This window comes from Dasypus novemcinctus, chromosome 23, assembly GCF_030445035.2.
Source record: "Dasypus novemcinctus isolate mDasNov1 chromosome 23, mDasNov1.1.hap2, whole genome shotgun sequence".
Taxonomy (NCBI): Eukaryota; Metazoa; Chordata; class Mammalia; order Cingulata; family Dasypodidae; genus Dasypus; species Dasypus novemcinctus.
Window position 1 is genome coordinate 16,130,542 of NC_080695.1, and position 23,619 is coordinate 16,154,160.

The 23,619-nt window shown below is 45.8% G+C and overlaps 1 protein-coding gene across 1 annotated transcript; it reads left to right on the forward strand.

The window, feature by feature from the left end:
• Positions 1-140: 140 nt before the first annotated feature.
• On the forward strand, positions 141-23,087 carry ZNHIT1 (zinc finger HIT-type containing 1). Its single transcript, XM_004482119.3, has 5 exons — positions 141-331; positions 16,109-16,279; positions 17,135-17,214; positions 17,311-17,480; positions 17,562-23,087. Exons 1-5 carry the CDS (start codon positions 310-312, stop codon positions 17,581-17,583), a joined length of 465 nt encoding a protein of 154 aa, XP_004482176.1. The 5' UTR covers positions 141-309; the 3' UTR covers positions 17,584-23,087.
• Positions 23,088-23,619: the final 532 nt, after the last annotated feature.

Sequence of the window (23,619 nt, forward strand, 5' to 3'; positions counted from 1 at the left end):
GGTGGCATCATCAGAAGGACCAAAGGAAAACGAGGTTTCTCGGAAGACCACCGATAGCACCTCTTTAAAGTGACCCATTTCAGGGGTCCTCAGTGTACCCAATTCTGCTCGGGCCGGAAGTAGTTTTGCCCCGATGAAATATGGCGGAAAGCTTTCTTGTCTCCAAGGGAACATCACTCAACGGCCCGAGCTTCCGGTTTAGTTTGCGCACGCGCAGAAGTACACGCTGCCGGAAGTGATGATGCCCCTACCACGCCGGTGACTTAACACGCGTGCGCAGCAGCCCCTTCCGGCAACTCTGCTGTGGCAATGGTGGAGAAAAAGACTTCGGGTAAGTGACTCCCTGACTGTTGGCCTCCTTCTTCCCGAATCGGAACCTGCCCTGGGATTTTTCTCATCCAGTTATCCAGCTCAAATCCTTGCCCGGGCCTTCGGGTGCTGGCGTCCAGGTCCCCGCCCCCCCCCCCCCCCCAAAAAAAAAACATCCATTTTTTGGAAGCCTGCCCCAAGCATTGAGGATGGAGAGGGGAAAAAGAACACTATAATGCAAGAACGGGCTTTCTGGGAGGGAGACGGCCACGCGGATGTACCAGAGCATTTCAGAGTTGATACGTGCTACGGCGGAGCGGGGCACGGGGGCTAGGTGACTCTGGAAAGTAGGGGACCGTGAAGACTTGGAGAGAGAAAACGCTTGCACTGAGGCGTGAAAGTAAATTTACAGTTCCGCTCAGTGGAGGTGCCCGGGGATTTACTCGCGGCAGCTGGAACCGCATGTGCGAAGGCAGGCAAACAAGAAAAAGCAAGTTGTTTAGGGAGCCACATTCGTGATTGCAGCTTGGGTGCCCGGAGGCCTGGGAAAAAAGCTACGTTTACACTGCTGAGGCGTTTGAAGTCAACGGAGAGCGCGGTGCGGAGCCACCAAAGGCTTTTAAGGGAGGGGAATGACGGAAGCGTATTTATCTTTTGGACAGGCAGGTCTCCCGTCAGTCTGGAGATGGATTGGAGGAACTAAGAGTGTTGGAAATGTTCTTAATCTGCACCGGCCGATATGTTAGCCATTAACCACTTGTGGCTTGAGCACTTGCAACTGATGCAAGCTGTTGCAACAACAGAGGAACTGAATTTTAAATTTTATTTAATTTTTAAATACTTATCTTGAAATACTTTCAAACTTACAGAACAGTTACAAAAATAATTTAAATCCCATACAAAGACCTCCAGCAGATTCCTAGCCTTCCACATGCCCAGATCACCAATTTTGACTTTTGTCACATTTGGCATATCATTCTAATCACCCATCTGTATCCATCCATACATCTGTCTATCTATGAATCCATTTTCTGAATACTTGCTTATAGATTGTATACATCATGCTCCATGAGCAATTAATGCTGCCGTATATTTCCTAAAAACAAGGATATTCATGATGTAAGTACCTTAAATGCAGTTATCAAGTTGAGGAAGTTTAACATTGATAAAATACTTATTGTCCATATTCCACTTTTTTCATGTCCCAATAATGTCTTTTGAGCCTTTTCTCCTGCCCAGTGTTAAGCATCGTATTTAATTGTCATCATCTTTTTAGTTGCTCATTCTTCTATTTTTATTTTAATTGTGGACACATACACTTCCTCATTTCAACCTCGCCAAAGTGTACAACTCAGTGGGATTAATCACATTCATAGTGTGATTCACCACCTTCCATTTCTAAAACTTTCCCATCTCCCCAAACATAAACCTTATTCCCATTATGCATTAACTCCCCAATACCCCTGTCCTACCACTCTGGTGCCCTGTACTGTACTTTCTCCATGAGCTGGCATAGTATCTGATTTTTCTTTGTAGTTACCATGGGGCTTAAATTTAACATCCTAAATCCATAACAATCTTCTGTATTTGCCTTTTAGAAACTGTAGGAAGTAAAAAGTGGAGTTACAAACCAAAAATATAATAGAACTGGCATTTGTATTTACCCATGTCATTACTCTTACTAGAGATCTTTATTTCTATGAGCAGCTTCAGTCTACTGCAGGGGTCCCTAACCTTTTTTGTTCCACGGACCCCTTTGCCAGTCAGCTGGAAACCATGGTCCCCTTACTAAGTCCACACTATATTATGTATTATTTGGTAAATATATCACACCCACACCAACATGTCCTCATAAGAATAATGTTTTTTGAGTTTCAATACAAGCTCACTGATCCCTTATTAGATCTATTGTCCTTTCCTTTAAACCTGCAGAACTCTCTCTAGCAACTTTTGTAAGGCCAGTCTAGTGGTGATGAACTCCCTCAGCTTTTGTTTATCTGGGAGTGTCTTAACCTCTCTCTCATTTCTGAAAGACAGTGTTGCCAGATACAGAATTCTTGACTGCAATTTTTTTTTTTTTTTTTTTTTGAGGTACTGGAGGCCAGGGATTGAACCTGCAGCCTCATATATGGGAAGCTGGCGCTCAACAACTGAGCCACATTGGCTTCCCGGAGTTGTTTTTTATCTTTGTTTGTTTTTCTTGTGTTTTTTTTTTTTTTTCAGGAGGCGCTGGGAACTGAATGTGAAACCTCCTGTTTGGGAGACAGGAGCTCAATCACTTGAGCCACATCCACTCCCTACAGTTTTTTGCTTTTAGCACTTTAATTATGTCATCCCACTGCCTTCTTGGTTTCTAATGAGAAATTGGCACTTAGTCTTATTGAGGTTCCATTTTACGTGACACATTGCTTCTCTCTTGTGACTTGCAGAATTTTCTCTTTTATCTTTGGTATTTGACAGTTTTAATTATAATATGTTGCAGTACAGGTCTATTTGGATTTGTTCTTTTTGGGATTTGTTGAGTGTTTTAGATGTGTACATACATTCATATCTTTTGTTACATTTGGGAAGTTTCCAGCCATAATTTCCTTGAATCGTTCCTCTGCCCCTTTCTCTTCTCCTTTTGAGACTCCTACAGTGCCTACCTTGGTACACTTGACGGTGTCCCAGAGGTTCTACAGGCTAGTTTCTTCTCTTTTTTTGAGGTACTGGGGCTGGGGATTGAACCCAGGACCCTGTATATAGGAAGCTGACACTCAACCACTGAGACACATAGGCTTCTCAGAGTTGGGTTTTCCATTTGTTTGCTTGTTGTGTTGTTGTTTTCAGGAGGCACTGGGGACTGAACCCAGGACCTCCCATGTGGGAAACAGACACTCAGCTTCTTGAGCCACGTCGGCTCCCTGTTCACTTTTCTTCATTTTCTCTTTCTGTTCTTCAGACTGGATAATTTCTATTGTCGTGTCTTCAAGTTCACGGATTCTTTCTTCTGCCAGCTCCAATCTGCTGTTGAACCTCTCTGGGGAATTTTTTTATTTCTGTCCCTGTGGTCTTCTGCTGTGTTTGGCTTCTTTCCATAATTTCCATCTCTATTGGTATGCTCTTTGTGTACATCTGTTGTTTTCCTGATTTCCTTGAGCTCTTATCCATGTTTTCCTTTAGCTCTTTGAGCATATTTAGGTCCATTTTTGAAAAAGTATTTGGAAATGTCCCAGGTCTGATCCTCTTTATTGACAGTTTCTAAAGCTTTCATCTTCTCCATAGCCTGGGCCACCACTTCCTGTTTCTTTGTATGTTTTGTAATTTTTTTATGATTTATTTTTATTTATTTCTCTCCACCCCCTCATTGTTTGTACTTGTTGTGCTGTTCATCTTCCTTGTTTTTCTAGGAGGCACTGGGAACCAAACCCGGGACCTCTGATGTGGGAGGGAGGTACATAAGTTGCTTGAGCTGCCTCCATTCCTTGCTTTGTTGTGTCTCTCGTTATGTTCTTCCTTGTGTCTTATCTTCTGTCAGCTTGCTGTCTTGCTTGTCTTCTTTAGAAGGCACTGGAAACTGAACCTGGGACTTTGCATGTGGTAGGCGGGAGCTCAGTCACTTGAGCCACATCTGCTTCCCTGTTTTGTAATCTTTCATTGAAACTTAGACATTTTATATTTTAGTATGTTATCATTGGAATTTAGACTCTGAGGCATCGACCCTTAAGCTTGTATCCAGCTAGTGTTATGACAGAGCTACCCTTGAATGCCAGGCATTAATAATAAAAGAAAACAAAGAATAAAAAAAAATCACCCATACCTTTCTCTGTATTTGCAGATTGACCTGTGTGAGTGCCATACGATGAGTTTAGAGGGGCCATCCAGGGCACCAAGAGATCCTATAGCTTTTTTTTTTTTAAGAATTAGTTTTATCAATACATATTAGAGAAATGGTGCTAACTGGGACACAGAGACTAATGGTTACAGGCAGAAAGTTTATTCGGAAGCTCTCCCAGTGCTGGGGGTCTGAAAAGAGACTTCAGCCCGCCCCTGGAGGGTGGTGGATATGACTTTATACAGTACATCAATAGGCTGGGGTAATAATAGTAAACAAAAACCAGACAAACAAACCAGAAAATCCTTCACCTCTCAATCTAGCTATGCTTCCCCTGCCATACATAGCTGCTATTTCTGACTATTTTTGCACATTTAAAAAATTTTATTTTTAAGCAGTTTTATTGATGTATATTCATATACCATACAGTCTATCCAAATTGTATAATCAGTGGCTTTTAGTATAATCACAATATTGTGCATTCATCACCGCAAAAATTTTAGAACAATTTCGTTACTCCAAGTAGAAAAACTCCACACCCCTTAGCAGTCATCTCTCAATCCTCTATCCTTCATCAGCCCTATATAACCACTAATTAACTTCATCTTTATAAATTGATTTATATTTACATTTTATATAACTGGTATCATACAATATGTAGTGCTTTGTGTCTGGTTTCTTCCACTTTTAAATGTTTTTTTGTGTGTGTGTGATATTAACATCTTGTAGTATTAACATGAATTCATTCCGTTTCAAAGAAAAATGGTCTTAGATATATAATTTTACCCATATTTCATATTTCACATGTGGTATTATTATGCTGTACAGTCCCATGTTACATTTTTAGCTTTCCTTTTAGTTATATACATGACCTTAGACATTCCCTTTCAGCCACTATCATCCCCATACTATGTTGTGCTTTCACCTTTTCATTTCCAAAGATTAACACACATCCTTTTTACCAGCTCAGCACAAGTTAACCTTCATCTTTTCATCATCTAACCTCATTCTATTTTCTCGTGATCCATATTCAAGTTATTAATTTCATGAGATTACAAAATATATTAGTTCATACTAGTGCAATCATATAGTATTTGTCCTTTTGTGTCTGACTTGTTTCACTCAGTATCCTCCAAGTTCATCCATGTTGTCATATACATCATGACTTCATTTCTTCTTAGAGCTGCATAATATTCCATGTTGTGTATACACCACAGTTTGTTTCTCCATTTATTGGTTGATGGGCGCCTGGGTTGTTTCCATCTTTTGGCAATCATGGATAATGCCACTGTGAACATTGGTGTGCAGATGTCTGTTCAGTCACTGCTCTCAGTTCTTCTGGGTATATACCCATGTTACCTGGCAATACCACCCCATTCTTTAGGAACTGCCAAACAGTCCTCCACAGTGGCTGTACCATTCTGCATTCCCATCAACAGTGAACAAGAGTTCCTATCTTGCCACATCCTCTCCCACACATGTAGTTTTCTCTTTTTTTTAATAGTAGCCCATCCAATGGGTGTGAAATCATACCTCATTGTAATTTTGATTCACATTTCCCTAATTGCTAGTGATGTTGAACATTTTTTTCATATTTTCTTTGCCATTTGTATTTTTCTTATTTGGACAAATGTCTATTCACGTCTTTTGCCCATTTTTAAAATTGAGTCATTTGTTTCTTTATTATTGAATTGTAGTATCTCTTTATATATCCTGGATATTAAACCCCTGTAAGAGATGTGATTTCAAATATTTTCCCCCATTGAGTTGGCTGCCTTGTCACCCTTTTGACGAAGTCCAGGGAGGTACAAAAGTGTTCACTTTTGAGGAGGTCCCACTTACCTGTTTTTTTCTGTTGTTGCTTGTGCTTTGATTGTAAGGCCCAAGAAACTACCACCTACTACAAGGTCTTGAAGATGTTTCCCTATATTTTCTTCTGTTAGTTTTTTGGTCCTGGCTTTTATATTTAGGTCTTTGATCCATTTTGAATTGATTGTATAGGGAGTAAGATAGGGATCCTCTTTCATTCTTTCGGTTATGGATATCCAGTTCTCCCAGCACCATTTGTTGGATTTATACTTACATGAATATAAATATATTTATATTTTGTCCTGTCAATGTGGACTTGATAGGTTTGTAAAAACCAATTGGGCATAGAGGTGAGGGTTTATTTCTGGAGTCTCAATTATATTCCACCGATCAATGTTTCTCTCTTTATGCTAATACTATGTTGTTTTGACCACTGTAGCTTTGTAATATGTTTCAGGGTCAGGCAGTGAAACTTTTCCCATGTCGCTCTTCTTTTTTAGAATGCTTTTGGCTATTCGGGTGCACTTTCCCTTCCAAATGAATTTGGTAGTTACCTTTTCTATTTCTGTACTGTAGGCTGTTGGAATTTTGATTGGTATTGCATTGACTCTATAAAACAGTTTGGGTAGGATTGACATCTTCACAATATTTAGTCTTCCAGTCCATGAACACAGAGTGTCTTTACATTTGTTTAGGTCTTCATTTATTTCTTTTAGCGTTGTTTTGTAGTTTTCTGCGTATGGGTCCTGTACTACTTTGGTCAAATTAATTCCTAGGTATTTGAGTCTTTTTGTTGTTTTCCCCCTGATTTCCTCCTCAGATTGTTCAGTATTAGTGTACAAAAACATTACTCATTTTTGTGTGTTGATCTTGTATCCTGCCACTTTGCTGAATTTGTTTGTTAGCTCAAGCAGCTTTGTCATAAGATATTTCAGAATTTTGTAAATATAGGATCATGTCTTCTGCGAATAGTGAGAGTTTTAAATTCCTCTTTTCCAATTTGGATGCCCGTTATTTATTTTCCTGTTTAATTGCTCTACCTAGAAATTCTATTACAGTGTTGAATAACAGTGATGATAGTGGGCGTCCTTGTTTGTTCCCAATCCTTGTTTTTTCCCTCTAGGGAAAACTTTCACCCCCCCCTTTGAGTACGATGTTGCCTGTGGGGTTTTTTTCATATATGCCTTTTACCATATTGAGGAATTTTCCTTCCATTCCTATCTTTCAAAATGTTTTTATCAAGAAAGGATGCTGGGGGCGGCGGACTTGGCCCAGTGGTTAGGGCGTCCGTCTACCACATGGGAGGTCCACGGTTCAAACCCCGGGCCTCCTTGACCCGTGTGGAGCTGGCCCATGCGCAGTGCTGATGTGCACAAGGAGTGCCGTGCCATGCAGGGGTGTCCCCATGTAGGGGAGCCCCATGCGCAAGGAGTGCGCCCCATAAGGAGAGCCGCCCAGCGCAAAAGAAAGTGCAGCCTGCCCAGGAATGGTGCTGCCCACACGGAGAGCTGACACAACAAGATGACACAACAAAAAGAAACACAGATTCCCGTGCTGCTGACAACAACAGAAGTGGACAAAGAAGATGCAGCAAATAGACACAGAGAACAGACAATCAGGGTGGGGGGAAAAGGGGAGAGAAATAAATAAATAAAATAAATCTTAAAAAAAAAAAAGGGTGCTAGGGAAACGGATGTGGCTCAAGCAGTTGAGCTCCCGTCTACCATATAAGAGGTCCAGGGTTTGATGCCCAGGGCCTCCTGGTGAAGGCAAGCTGGCCCATGCGGTGAACTGGCCCTCACAGAGTGCCAGCCCACGTGGGAGTGCTGCCCCACGTGGGAGTGCCGCCCTACACGGGAAAGCCACCCCATGCAGGAGTGCTGGCCCACATGGAGAGCTGGCACAGCAAGATGACCCAACAAGAGACACAGAGGAGAGACTATAAGAAGATGTAGCAGAACAGGAAGCTGAGGTGGTGCAAGAGAATGATCGCCTCCCTCTCACTCTGGAAGGTCCCAGGATCAGTTCCCAGAGCCCCTTAATGGAAATATAAGCAGATGCAGAAGAACACACAGCAGATGAACACAGAGAGCAGATTGGGGGAGGGGGGAGAAATAAGTAAACCTTTAGAAAGAAAAAAAACAGGATGCTGGATTTTGTCAAATGCCTTTTCTGCATTATCAGGATGATCACGTGTTTCTTTCCCTTCAATTTGTTAATGTGGTGTATTATGTTAATTGATTTTCTTATGTTGAATCACTTTTGCATACCAGGAATAAATCCCATTTGATCATGGAATTTAATTAATTATTTTGATGTGCTGTTGTATTCTCTTTGCAAATATTTTGTTGGGAATTTTTACATCTATTTTCTTGTAATTTTCTTTTCTCATAGTGTCATTTTTTTTAAGATTTATTTTTATTTACTTATTTCTTATCCCCCTCATTGTTTGAGCTCACTATCTGCTCTCTGTGTCTGCTTGTTGTCTTCTTTTGTTTTAGGACACCCTGGGACCAGGTGGGAGGGAGGTGCTTGAGTCACCTCTGCTTCTTGCTTGTTGGATCTCTCATTGCGTCTCCTTGTTACATCATCTTGTTGCATCAGCTTGCTCTGCCATCCCATTGCATCAGCTTTCTGTCTTGCTTGTCTTCTTTAGAAGACACTGGGAAATGAGCCCAGGACCTCTCATGTGGTAGGTAGGTGCCCAGCTGTTTTGCCACATCCACTTCCCACTTGTATCTTTATCTGGCTTTGGTGTTAAGGAGATGTTGGTTTCATAAAATGTATTTGGTAATTTTCCCTGCTCTTCAAATTTTTGGAAGAATTTAATCAGGATTGGTGTTAATTCTTAAAATGCTTGGTACAATTCACCTGTGTAGCCATCTGGTCCTAGACTTTTCTTTGTTGGGAGATTTTTGATGACTGATTCAATCTCTTTCAATGTGTGCATTTCTAGAAATTTGTCCATTTCATTTAGGTTGTCTACAGTTCTCATAATATCCTCTTATGATCCTTTTTATTTCTGTGGGGTCAGTTGTAACTTCCCCCCTCTCATTTTTTATTCTATTTATTTGCATCTTCTCTCTCTGTTTCTTTGTTAGTTTAGCTAAGGGTTGGTCAATTTTATTGATCTACTCAAAGAACCAGCTTTTGATTTTGTTGATTTCTCTATTGAGTTTTTGTTCTCCATTTCATTTATTTCTGCTCTAATCTTTATTATTTCTTTCCTTTTGCTTGCTTTGGGGATGGTTTGCTGTTCTTTTTCTAGTTTCTCCAGTTGTTCAGTTAGAGCTTTGATTTTAGCTCTTTCTTCTTCTTTTTTTAAGATTTATTTTATTATTTCTCCCCACCTCATTGTTTTTGCTTGCTGTCTGTTCTCTGTTTGTCTTCTTTTTTTTTGAGGAGGCATGGGGAACTGAACCTCCCATGTGGGAGGGAGGCATCAATCACTTGTGCCACCTCTGCTCCCTGCTTGTTGTATTTCTTATTGTGTTTTCTTGCTGTGCCTTTGATTGCGTCATCTCACTGCATCATCTTGTTGCATCACTCGCTGCGCCAGCCTGCTGTCTTGCTGGTCTTTAGAAGGTAGCGGGAACCAAACCTGGAACCCCTCGTGGTAGATGGGCACCCAACTGCTTGAACCACGCCTGCTTCCTCTTCTTTTATAAAAATTTTTTTTAAAGATTTATTTATTTCAACCCATTCCCCTTGTTGTTTGTACTTGCCGTGTCTGTTCATCTTCCTTGCTTCTTTAGGAGGTACCCAGAGCCAAACCCAGGGTCTCTGATATAGGAGCGCGGTGCCTAATTGCTTGAGCCACCTCCAGTTCCTGCTTTGTTGTGTCTCTTATTATGTTTCCTCCCCATATCTCTTGTTGCATCATCTTGCTGTGTCAGCTTACCGCGCCTGCCCATCATGTCAGCTCACTGTCTTCTTTAGAAGGCACTGGGAACCTCCGCTCCCAGATTTGTTGTATTTCTCACTATGTTTTCTCTTCTTGTGTCTTTTGTTGTATCAGTTTGCTGTCTTCCTTTAGGAGGCATCGGGATCTGAATCAGGAACCTCCTATGTGGTAGGCAGGAGCCACACATTTTTAAAAAAGAGATTTATTTTATTTATTTCTCTCCCTTCCCCCCTCATTCCCAAATTGTCTGCTCTCTGTGTTATTCACTGTGTGTTCTTCTGTGTCTGCTTTGCATTATCCAGAGGCACTGGGAAACTGCATCTCTTTTTTGTTGCATCATCTTGCTGCGTCAGCTCTCTGTGTGTGCGGTCCCACTCCTGGGCAGGCTGCGCTTTTTGCATGCGGGGTGGCTCTCCTTGTGGGGCGCACTCCTTACACATGGGGCACCCCTTTGTGGAGGTGCTCCTGCATGGCACGGCACTCCTTGCGCACAGCAGCACTGTGTATGGGCCAGCTCACCACATGGGTCAGGAGGCCCTGGGGATTGAACCCTGGACCTCCCATGTGGTAGGCGGACGCTCTATCAGTTGAGCTATGTCCTCTTCCCCTCTTCTTTTTTAATATAGGCATTTAGGGCTATAAATTTCCCTCTCAACATCGCCTTTGCTGTATCTCATAAGTGTTGATAATTTGTGTTCTCATTTTCATTCGTCTCAATATATTTACTAATTTCACTTAAAATTTCTTCTTTGACCCACTGATTATTTAGGAGTATATTATTCAGCCTTTACATATTGGTGAATTTATCTCTTTCCTGTCTTATTTCTAGTTTCATTCCATTATGATCTGAGAAGGTGCTTTGTATAATTCAGTATTTTTATATTTTTTGAGACCTGCCTCATGACCTAACATGTGGTCTATCCTGGAGAAAGACCCATGACACTTGTGAAGAATGTATAACCCGCTGACTGTCTATGTTTGTTAGGTCTAGCTCATTTATCATATTGTTCAAATTCTGTTTCCTTGTAGATCTTCTGTCTAGTTGTTCTATCTAGTGATGTAAGTGGTGTGTTGAAGTCTTAAATATTATTGTAAAAACATCTATCTCTCCCTTCAGTTTTGCCAGTGTTTGTTCCATGTATTTTGGGGCACCCTTGTTAGGTGCATATATATTTATGACTGTTATTTCTTCCTGGTGGATTGTCCCTTCTATTACTATAGAATGGCCTTCTGTATCTTACAACTTTTTTCCATTTGAAGTGTTTTTGTCCAATACTATTGTAGCTTCCCCTGCTCATTTTGTGGTACTATTTGCATGGAGTATTATTTCCCAACCTTTTGCTTTTGGTCAGTTTTTATCCCTGGATTTAAGGTGAGTCTCTTGTAGGCAACATATGGATGGCTCATGTTTTTTTATCCATTCTGTCAGCCTATATCTCTTGATTGGAGAGTTTAATCCATTTACATTCAATGATATTACTGGAAATGCATTACTTAGTTCCACCATTTTTTTCTTTGGTTTTCCAATGTCTTATTTTATTTTTGCCTGCCTTTTTACTCTTGGTTATCCTTTCTGCTATACTTCTCTACTGTCCTCCAAGCCTCTCTCTTCTGTCTTTTTCTTTCAGTCTGTAAGGCTCCCTTTAATATTTCCTACAAAGGTGGATTCTTTTTTATGAACTCTTAGTTTCTGTTCGTTCGTGAATATTTAAAATTCATATTCATATTTGAGGATAATTTTGCTGGATAAAGAATTCTCAGCTGGCAGTTTTTCTCCTTCAGTATCCTAACTGTATCATACCACTGTCCTTTTGCTTCAGTGGTTTCTGAAGAGAAATCTGCGCTAAGTCTTACTGGGTGTCCTTGTATGTGATGGTTTGCTTCTCCCTTGCTGCTCTCAGAATTGTCATCTTCAACGTTTGACATTTTGAGTAGCATGTGTCTTGGAGGAGGTCTATTTGCATTTATTCTGATTGGGATATATTGCACTTCTTGGACATGTAAGTTCATTTCTTTCATGAGAGTTGGGAAATTTTCAGCCATTATTCCTCAGATACTCTTTCTGCCCCTTTTCCTTTCTCTTCTCCTTCTGGAACTCCTATGATACATACGTTGTTGTTTTTCATATTACCATTCAATTCCCTGAGTCCCTGCTTAATATTTCCATTCTTTTCTCTCCTTTATTTCAACTGTGTCTTCTGCATCACTTATTTTTCTATCATGTCAAGTTTACTGTTGTATACCACTAGTGTGTTTTCTATCTCATCTATCTTTCATTTCCATGAGCTCTGTTTACTTTTCTATTCAGGTTTTTAAGTTCTTCTCTGTGTTTGCTCAATGTCTTCTTGATGTTCATTATCTCTTTACCCATATTGTCTTTCAACTCTTTAATTTGATTTTGGAAATTCGTGTGCATCATGATGATTAGTTGTCTCAAATCCTATATCTCTTCTGGGGCTTTGATATATTCCTTTGCTTGGGTAATTTCTTCCATTTTCTTAGTATGGCTCGTAATTTTTTGCTGATATCTAGGCATCTGATTAGGATGGTGCTTTTCTCATATGCTCAGTTTCTCTCTTTCATAAGGATTTAGTGGCAGCAGGCTGTGTGTTACTGCTGTTCTTTGATTCTTTGATTCTTGGTTAAGCCTGTTCTGGGTCTTTATGATTGTCCATGTTAGCTGCTCATATCTGTGCCCTGGACCCAGTAATAGGTTGCAGACTTGCTCCAAGGGCCTTGGGGAGAGAGTCTGTAAAGGACGGAAAAACTTCAGTTTCCTCACATGCACTTCCTCTTTCGGTCAGCAGATGGCGCTCTTTGCCCGTCCTCTCAGTTCAGAGCCTGGGTGGAGAGTGTTCACTGCAATAGGGACTAGATCAGTGTGATAGAAGATCCTGCCTGGAAGCTAAGAGCCTTGTAATTCAAACTTCTCAGAGGCAGTTCTCCAACCTTTGCTGGCAGCCCCCTCCCTTTTCCTGAGTAGGGAATAATTCTACTCCCCTTTGTGTCCTCAACAACCAGTCCTGGTCAGTAGAGAGGGAGATTGCGAGGGTTGGCTCTCTTTATTTCCTTACGGGCTCGCAAGGCAAACAATGATGCGGCTCCACCAGGCCTGGAAATGCTCCTGGGACACAGCAGACCAAACTTGAGGGTCAACAGCTGAGTCACCTTTAGGTTGTGTCCCTCCTTCTCCACTTTCCTGGGGAGGTGGCTCCCTGAGGCTCCCTTTGTCTGTAGCCACTGGCCCCGAGGCCTGGGAATTCAAAAGTGTCTGCAGGGTTGGGGATGATGCTGGCAGTTGCAGCTGCAGCTGTTAATTCACAGTTTTGCTGTCGTGATTCTTTTCCTTTGCCCTTCTGCCTTCTGGGCAGTGTCCAGCCTTCTCTTGGTGCCCTAAACACTAGAAGATGTTTTTCCAGGTCGTTTCTGTCTGTCCTCTAGCTATTTTTTCTGGGAGAGAAGAGAGTTTGTGTCTTTCTAGTCCGACGTCTTTCCAGAAGTCAATTCTACCGCCCTTAAGTTGCTGTTTTCTTGTCTGGGTACTCACCCTGGTACTGCAGCCCTTTAGCTGTTTCCTGGTGTCTTCTTGATGATTTTAGTCAAAACTTCTCTTGGGGGATAGAGCCCTGAAGCATCTCACTGTACCTTCTTGATCAGGGCAGGGCCCGAAGCTCAGTTTTTCTTATTTAATTGCAGATTTAATTACTTAAATCTAAGTTTAAGTTTAAGTAACCACATGTGACTCATGGCTACCTATTGTGTAGGGCAGGTCTCCAGGCTCCAAGGCCAGCTGGGAAGTTACTGAGCAGTCCAGATGAAAGATGAGGGGCTCAACGCTGCTGCCAGATTCATCTTCTCTTTTTTTTAATTTTTTTTATTTTTTAAATGTTATTTATTTCTCTCCCCTCCCCCCCCCACCCCAGTTGTCTGTTTTCTTTATCCATTTGCTGCCTGTTCTTTGTCCGCTTCTGTTGTTGTCAGTGGCATGGGAATCTGTCTCTTTATTGTGTCAGCTCTCCGTGTGTGCAGCGCCGTTCTTGGGCAGGCTGCACTTTCTTTCACACTGGGCGTCTCTCCCTGCGCGCATCAGCACTGCGCATGGGCCAGCTCCACATGGGGCTTGAACCGCGGACCTCCCATGTGGTAGACCTACGCCCTAACCACTGGGCCAAGTCCGCTTCCCCTCATCTGCTCTTAAATCTACTCATGCCACTCCTTTTTAAAACCCTTCACTGGATCTCCATCACCCTCACTAAAACACCCCAATCCAAGTTCCTTTAGGTTCTTAAAGTTGTGGCTCTTAGTGGCCTGGCTGCCCTTGCCGCCCCTCCCCCCGTTCTCTGCGCCCCAGCCCCACTGAACTTCTTCCACTTTACTGAAGGCACCTTGGGCCCCCATCCTGGCCGTCTCGCATGCTGGCTCCAAGGCCTGAAGCACTGTCCCCTCTCCCCCAGCCAGGCCACCTTCTCTTCACTGGTTAGGTCTCATCCTGGGCTTGCCTCCCTCTGGGAAGCCCTCCCTGGCCACTCCAAGGCCAGGTGAGGTGTTTCTTCTGTGTGTCACATAGCACTCGACACACCCCCTCTGCGCAGGGTCTGCTGTGCTGTCATCGTCTGTTGAATTGTTTGTACCCCAGCACCCTGTGGCTGCGTGGCTCTCTGGTGGGAGGCGGTGGAGTACAGTGGTCAAGAATGTGTGTTCAGATGCTGGGCAGTTCTGGGTTTGAATTCTGACCCAGCCACTTACTGGCTGTGTGAACTTGGGGCGAGTTTCTTAACCTCTGAACCTCAGGTGACTGGGGAGGCTAATGACCCCTGTCTCATGGGGTTGTTGGGAGAACTGACAGATTTCACTTATGCCAAGGGCTTAGTACAGTGCCTGGCTCATGGTATGTCCCAGGAAGTGCCAGCTGCCGGCACTGCTGCTATTGTTTTTATGGGTACAGGCGCTCAATACATATTTCTTTAATGAATAAAGACATATTTTGTGTGGAACAGTGAACAACTGAGTATGGTAATGAAAAAAGAAGTTTAAAGGTCCTCCTAGGTTCCTGGTTTGGATGTCTGCTTGGATGGTTCCATCCACTTAGAGAGGCTCCATGGAAGGAGTGGCGGAGGGATGGGCTTTAGCTTTGTCAAGGGGGTCTGCAGATGATTTCCCTGCTGCCAGGTGAACAGCCAGTTCTGGAGCTCAGGGGAAGGTACTGGACTGAGGGACTCAGTTTTGGAGGCCTTCGCATGTGGGTGATAGTGAGAGCCCCATGGTTGGATTAGAAATCCCAGGAAGAATGTAGAAACTGAGAGCCTTCTCACTGGAGGTGGGGGAGCAGCCAGGATGGGCGACTGAGACGCCTAGCCCCAGCTGGAGAAGGCCAGCCTTCATTCCTGCCCTGGAGGCAACGGATGGGAATGTCTAGGCCAAGGGAGGTGGTCAGCACAGCCACAGGGTATAGGGAACCCAAGTAAGAGGAGGATTTTCAGGATTCACACTGGATTTGGTGCTAGTGGTTTCCATTGAATGGTCAGGTGGGAGTCGGATTGTCTGGGCTGAAGAGTGGATGGCAGGTGAGTAGACTGAACATCACATGGACTCCTCTTTCAAGGAAGAGTGGCTGTGAAGTTGGGGAGAGTTTAGCAGGTTTTTCTATTGAAGAGAAAGTACTACTTCAGGAGGAAGGGGTTGAAGATGCATGAGGGAGGAGATGGACTCTGGGACCGGAGGACAAAGGTTGGGTTCGACCGTGGGACTTGGGGTGCATCCATGTGGAACAGGGGGAAGATGGGGGCCCACGCAGTTATGCTTCAGGGTGGGCTGAAAGATGGGCATCTCGACCTGTGGGTGGCCCTTCTTTCCTTGTGGGAAATGAGATTGCTAAGCATGAAGGCCAAGTGCACCAGGATCCCCGTTGAGCCTGGAAGCCCTGAACATATAGCAGCTTCCGTCGACACGGTTGTGCGATTCCTGCCAGCAGTGAAGGAAGCATTTCATTGGCCAGGTCCAGGATTCAGAGGGAAGGCTGGGGCCAAAGGGCTAGAGAACAGGCACGGTGACTGAATTAGCTGCCTTAGCTGGGAGAAGCAAAGTCGGAAGGGGCCGAGAGATTGGGAGAAGCTCTAGGGGCCGAGGGCTTGCTGGTGGGGGTGAGATCAGAGAATTGTGGCACCCCGCCCCCTGGACGTCCTCCACACACTGCCCAGAGCCAAGGCGCCCCAGCCTTTCCTCTGTGCCCCTGCCCGGCCCCTGACTCATCCTTCTCGCTCTGCCCCATCCAGTCCGCTCGCAGGACCCTGGACAGCGGCGCGTGCTGGACCGGGCAGCCCGGCAGCGCCGCATCAACAGGCAGCTCGAGGCCTTGGAGAACGACAACTTCCAGGACGACCCCCACGCGGGCCTCCCCCAGCTCGGCAAGAGGCTGCCTCAGTTCGATGATGATGCGGACACTGGTGAGGTGGGGTGCAGGGAGAAGGGAAGATTGGGCGACCAGGAAAGACACGGCTGAAGGACGGGGAAGGGTCTGCCCCGGGCAGGGTGGAGGGAAGAACAGTGGGCAGGAGGCAGGTGACCCGGGAGCTCCGCCGGCTCCACCAGGGACTTGGTCCTGTGACTGCGAGCCAGCTGCCCCCTCCTGCCGGGGCCTCAGTCTCCTCACGTGCACAGTGAAGATGGAGTCGGGCTCAGAGAGCCCTTCCAGCCCTGCCGTGAAGCCGCAGACTTGGGGAGTGTGGGGAGGAAGGTAGCTGGGCCTGGAGAAGTGGGGGTAAGTGGGAAAGGCTGGTGGAGAGAGGCAGAGTCTAGGCCAGGTGAGGATGGGGCAGGGAATGAACAGGGGCTTCCGGGGTGACGAGACCCACAGAGATGGTGCCTTGGCAGATGTCGAGCAACTACTCGTTCTTTTTTTTTTTTTTTTTTTTTTAAGATTTATTTTTATTTATTTAATTCCCCTCCCTTCCCCCGGTTGTCTGTTCTCTGTGTCTTTTTGCTGCGTCTTGTTTCTTTGTCCGCTTCTGTTGTCGTCAGCGGCACGGGAAGTGTGGGCGGCGCCATTCCTCGGCAGGCTGCTCCCTCCTTCGCGCTGGGCGGCTCTCCTTACGGGTGCACTCCTTGCGCGTGGGGCTCCCCTACGCGGGGGACACCCCTGTGTGGCACGGCACTCCTTGCGCGCATCAGCACTGCGCATGGGCCAGCTCCACGTGGGTCAAGGAGGCCCGGGGCTTGAACCTCGGACCTCCCATGTGGTAGACGGACGCCCTAACCACTGGGCCAAAGTCCGTTTCCCAACTACTCGTTCTTGACCGTAGGAAAGAAAAAGAAGAAAACCCGAGGTGATCATTTTAAACTTCGCTTCCGAAAAAACTTTCAGGCTCTGCTGGAGGAGCAGGTAAGGGGGGAGCAGCCCTGGGGGGCCCCGCGGGGAAGGCGTGCCGGTGGTCGCTCGATGGGTGGGAGGAGACGGCACGGAGCCCTGTCTCCCCAGAACCTGAGTGTGGCCGAGGGCCCCAACTACCTGACGGCCTGCGCGGGCCCGCCGTCCCGGCCCCAGCGCCCCTTCTGTGCTGTCTGCGGCTTCCCCTCCCCGTACACCTGTGTCAGCTGCGGCGCCCGCTACTGCACCGTGCGCTGCCTGGGCACCCACCAGGAGACCAGGTGAGCTTGGCCCCTCAGCCGCGCCCACCCCCACGCCCTCCCGCCGTCCCTCCTGACCCCGGGCTTCCTTGCTGGCCGCAGGTGCCTGAAGTGGACCGTGTAAGCCTGGGCATCCTGGGGAGGAAGGCTGTCCCGGCAGCACCCTGGCCTCAGAGGGGGCGTCGCCACGTGAGAGGAGCGCCCCGTCCCGAGAGGAGCCATTCACGCCGCCGCCTGACGTGCGTCTCTCCTCTCAGGGAAGGCCTGCCACCTTCCCAAGGACGTGACGGGAGGTGGGCTGCGCCCTTCGAGTGCTGTCGTAATAAAAGCTCTGACGGGAGGGGCAGGCTGCCTGCTGGCCGTGGCGGCGTGAGGGCGGCGGGCAGGGCGCAGTCTCCTGCTCCCGGTCCTGTCTTCTCCTCCCGCCTGCCACCCCCTTCCCCCTGGACCTCACGTCTCATCTGACCCTCTGGGGCCCTGACCACGCAGGGCTTTTTCCCGTTCTACTGCTCCCCACATGTCGCTGCCTTTTTTGGCTCCTGCTGTGTCTACTTTGGTTACGATTTCATTGGTTGGTTTCGCGCGTTGTTTCTCTAGTTCCCGAGCATCTTCCAGGTTCAGCTGGGTTCCAGGCCTGGGTGATGGGGAAGGGGAGGGAGGGCCGAGGAAGGGGGTATGTGATAATGGCATTGCAGGGGGAGCCAGTCCTGACTTTGTCCGAATGGGAGCGATTGGGCCCGTCGCCTTGGTACCTGGCAGCCCCCATGACCTGTTTGGAGCTGTGGTGTGTGAACCTAGTAGCAGCACAGGAACCCCCGGATTTCTGGGACGCCTGGAGAGTTCGTGGTGTCGCGGTTCCTGTTTTTGGTAGCCCGTGGGTCCGGTGACTCTGGTGTGGTCAGGGAGCGTCTCACACCCACCCTTGTCCCTGAGGAGCCTGAGCTGTAGCCTCCTTGGTGTCAGTGGAGGGAGGCCCGTGCCCGGGGAGCACAGAGCAGAGCCGGCGCTTGGGAGGAGCTGTTGAGGTGGAAATGGACTCCAGCAAAGCTTCTTAGGCTCTTCTGCCTTTCGGGGGTTTTCTTGGGGTTGGCCCAGCTGTTGCCAGTGTTTTCCTGAGGATACGCTTTCCCTTTGTCTGCAGACTTGTGGCTGGGCGAGTGATGTTGGGGACGGCTCCATGTTGGGTGGTAGTGAGGACAGGGTTTAGAGACAATCCAGGTATGGAGGTTTTAACAATTGTAAATTCTTTGGCCATCCTTCCATTGAAGGGCGGGGTCTGTGTCCCCTTTTCCTAGAACCTAGGCAGGCTTAGGATGGCTTTGACCAGTAGAGAGTGGCAGAGTAACACTATGTGACATTCAAGGCTAGGCCATAGAAGGCAGCGCAGCTTCTGCTTTGTCACGAGGACACTTGCTTTTGGAGCCCTGAGCCACCATGTAAGAAATCCAGCTGTCTGGAAGTTGCCATGCTGTGGGGAAGGCCAACCTCTGTGGAGAAGCCAGGTGCCGGGGCTCTGCTGGCAGCCCCAGTGGAGTCATCTCAGCCCAGGCTTCAGGCGTGCGAGAGACGATAACCTGCAGATGACTCCAGTACCTGGCCATCAAGTCACCCTCGGCTATTTGTGTCTTCCCAATTGAGGCCCTGAACAGAGACAAGCCATCTCTTCTGTGCCCTGCCTAAATTCCAACCTACAGAATCCATGAGTTGTCTTCTGCCATGGATGATTTTTATGCAGCACTAGTAACGGGGGCACCAGCATCTGGCCAATGTAATCTCTGCCAACTTTACCAGAACAGAAATGCAAAGGAAGGTAGGCTAGCCAGATTTCCCTAGACTTATGTGGCTGTGGAGCCTTTAATGTAGGGACTAGCCCAGAAAGCCCCCAATGTGGGCATGTGTCTAAGGCCCAGAGAGTGCAGGTTGTTGGGAGAGCTTTGTTTGGAGTAAGGAATGGGGATAGAAGGGTGGGCTGGGGCGGGGCGAGTCCAGTGTCTTGGACTGTCTTTGTCAGAGGCACAGGACAGCTGCCAAAGCAGGGCAGTGGGTGATCTTCTGGCAAGGGAATGTGGCAGAGATTAGTAAGAAAGGGTGAGGGCCTAACCCAGTGAACAACACGACAGAAGGTGACTCGATAGCATTTGGCCACTTACTGAGGGGAGGGGGTGGTAGACGTGGGGTGAAGGGAGAAGCCAGGATGTCTGAGGTGGTCAGTCCATGTGGCTGAGCGGTTGGCGATGCTGTCAACAGGAATGGCAGGAGCTGAGCTTTGGGGGAAGTGATGGGTTTGACGTGCTGGAAGTCCAGCCTGGGGAAACCATATGGGGTGGGTGGGCTTCTGAAGCTTGGGAGAGAGGGCCCAGCTAGAACGCAGAGGCAGGAGCTCTCTGCGTCCCTGGGGAGAGTCAGTGCAGGTGAGCGGGGGAAGCTAAAGAGGAAGGGGAGGTGGCAAGGTCAGAACGTGGGGCACAGCCAAGTGACCCGCCACTGCCTTCAGTGCTGCAGAGGACAGGCACTGGGCTAGGGCCCTATTTCCCTCTTCTTCCATTTGGTTCCAGGCTTCTTTCTCGGGGCCTCATTTTCCTGTTTCAAACCCAACTCAGTGCTCACTGGGCCTGCGCCAAGCCTGCCCATAACGCAGTACCACATCTGAGCTAGGCATTACCAGACCACAAACCATGGAGAGCCCAGTCTCTGGGGACAATGACCATCAGAGCCTTTTTGGAACATAACTCTTGTTAAGAATCTGGTGTAGCAAACTGAATCCAACGGTGCATGGAAAGTATTATACAAAATGACCAAGGGGGATTTATTCCAGGAATGCAAGGGTGGTTCAACATAAGAAAATCAATTAATGTAATACACTAATTAATAGAAGGAAGGAAAAATATCACATGATCATCTGATAACTGATGCCGAAAAGGCATTTGACAAAATCCAGGACCCTTGATTAAAAACACTCAGAAAACTAGGAGTAGAAAGGAACTCCCTTGACATGTTACGCTGTATATATGAAAAACCCATAGCTAACGTACTCCACAGTGAAAAGACTGAAGGCTTTCCCCCTAAGATCAGGAACAAGACGGATGCCCACTTTTGCCACTGCTTTTCAGCATTGTCCTGGGAGTTCTAGCCAGAACAATTATGCAAGGAAAAGAAATAAAAGGCATCCAAACTGGAAAGGAAGTAAAATGTTCCCTATTTTCAGATGATATGATCCTGTATATAGGAAATTCCAAAGAATCTATAAGAGCTAATAAATGAATTCAGCCAAATGGCGGGGTATGAGGTAAGCATGCAAAAATCAGTGTTGTTCTTACACACCAACAAGGAACAATCTGAAACAACAACTAAATGAAGCGCATATCTAGGAATAATTTTAGCCAAGGCTGTAAAGGACTTGTAGATGAGTAACTAGAAAACTTTGCTAAGCAAAATTAAATAAGTAAATTTGGAAAGACATCCCATGTTCATGGACTGTAAGACTTAATATTTTTTTTAAAAAGATTTATTTATTTATTTAATTCCCCCCCTCCCCTGGTTGTCTGTTCTTGGTGTCTATTTGCTGCGTCTTGTTTCTTTGTCCGCTTCTGTTGTCGTCAGCGGCACGGGAAGTGTGGGCGGCGCCATTCCTGGGCAGGCTGCTCTTTCTTTTTCACGCTGGGCGGCTTTCCTCACGGGTGCACTCCTTGCGCGTGGGGCTCCCCCACGCGGGGGACACCCTCTCGTGGCACGGCACTCCTTGCGCGCATCAGCGCTGCGCATGGCCAGCTCCACACGGGTCAAGGAGGCCCGGGGTTTGAACCACGGACCTCCCATACGGTAGACGGACGCCCTAACCACTGGGCCAAAGTCCGTTTTCCAGGACTTAATATTTTTAAGATGACAACACTAGCCATCCAAAGTGATTTGTAGATTCAAGGCAATCCCAGTCAAAATTTCAACAGCCTGCATTGCGAAATGGAAGAACCAATCATCAAATTCCTTTGGAAAAGTAAGGAGCTCTGAATAGCCAAAACCATCTTGAAAATGAACAAAGTTGCAGGACTCATGCGTCCTAATTTCAAAACTTATTATAAAGCTACAGGAATCAAAATAGTGTGATACTGGTACAGTATCTATTGATGGACCCTTAGGCTGTTTCCACTTTTTGGCTATTGTGAATAGTGCTGCCATGAACATCAGTGGACAAATACCTGTTCAAGTCCCTGTTTTCAATTCTTTGGGGTATATACCTAGAAGTATATACCTTAGAAAGACCACCAACATAGAGACCAATGGAATAAGAATGGGGAGTTCAGAAATAAACCCATACATCTATGGCTAGCTGATTTTTGACAAGGGTGCCAAATCCACTGAGTGTGGGAAAGAATAGTCTCTTCAACAAATGGAGGTAAGAAAACTGGATATCCGCATGCAAAAGAATGAAAGTGGACTCCTACTTCACAAAAAGTAACTCAAATGAACCTAAACATAATAGCTAAAACTATACAGCTCTTAGAAGAAAATACAGGGAAATATCTTCAGGACCTTGTGTCAGGCAATGCTTTACAAAAGTAGAAGGAACATAGAATCAATAGATAAATTCACCAAAATTATTATTATTTATTGCATCATCAAGGGACATTATCAAGTAAGGGAAGACAGCCTCGAGAATGGGAGAAAATATTTGGAAGTCATTTTGGAAGGGGTTTAATATCTAGAATTTATAAAGAACTCCTATAACTCAAGAGTAGAAAGACAACCCAGTTGAAAATGGGCAAATGGACTTGAACAGGCATTTCTCTGAGAAGATGTACAAATGGCCAGGAAGCACATGAAAAGGTGCTCATCACTAGCCACTAGGAAATTGCAAGTGGTTGAGTGCCTGATTTCCAAGTACAAAGTCCTGGGTTCAATCTCAGTACCTCCTTAAAAACAACAAAAACATCAATGAGATACCACTTCATACCTACTAGAATGGCTATTAATAATTTTTTTTAAAAAACATGGAAAATCAGTGTTGCCAAGAATGTGGAGAAATGGAACTCTTGTACATTGGTGGTGGGAATGTAAAGTGGTAGAGCTGGCTGTGGAAAAGCCCTCACATTAAGTATAGAATTGCCGTTTGACCCTGTAGTCTCACTCCTAGGTATGTACCCAAGAGAATGAAGACTTGAAGAGACTTGAACAAACTTGTACCCTAATGTTCATAGCAACGTCACACTAGCCAAAGAGTGGCAGCAACTCGAGTGTCCACTGGGATGTGTGGGTAAAGAAATCGTGGCTTGTTTATACTATAGAATATTATTCAGCCATAGAAAGGAATGAAGTTCTCATACTACACATGGATGAATATTGAGGACATCATGTTGAAGGAAATAAGCCACACACAAAAGGGAAGATAGTGCTTGATTTCACATATATGAAATAACTAGAATGTGCAAGTTCATAAAGCCAGACAGTAGATTTGAGGTTATGTGGGGCAGGAGGAGGGGGGATGGAGAATTAATGCTTCATGGGGACAGAGTTTCTGTTTGGGGTGATGGAGGCACAACATCGTGAATGTAATTAACACCACTGAGTTGTATACTTGAAAGTGGTTAAAATAGGAAAATTTTTCTTGTTCCACAATAAAATTTTTTTTAAAAATCTGGTGGAAGCTATTGAATTTTCATCAGAAGAATGTACCTGCACTAAGCCCAGTTACTTTGGCACATAATATTAGATTCTCATACTCCCCACCCAAGGTGGGAAATGCTCTAGACAAAGTGTCTCCTTGCCCAGCCCCTAGGAAGTGTCAAGGGTAAAAGGAGTGACGTTTTCTCAGACTGGCGAGGGGCATCTCTTCGATTTTCAGTTTTCTAGAACGGGACTTCCCACTTCTGCCCCTCTATGATTCTTATCAGTAATTATGTCCATAATTTTTTTTTTTTTTTTAGGTACCCCAGGATGGGGGATTGAACCCGAGGCCTCGTAGGTGGGAAGCTGGGGCTCAACCACTGAGCCTATCTACTCCCCTGAGTTGGTTTCTTCGTCCGCTAGCTTGTTCTATTTTGGTTTGTTTTTAGGAGGCCCCGAGGACTCAGGTCCTCCCATGTGGGGAGCAGGCGGTCAACCGCTTGAGCCACCGTCTATAGCTTTTGAAAGCACTTGTAACCCTCCTCCCCTTTGCTGGATAAAA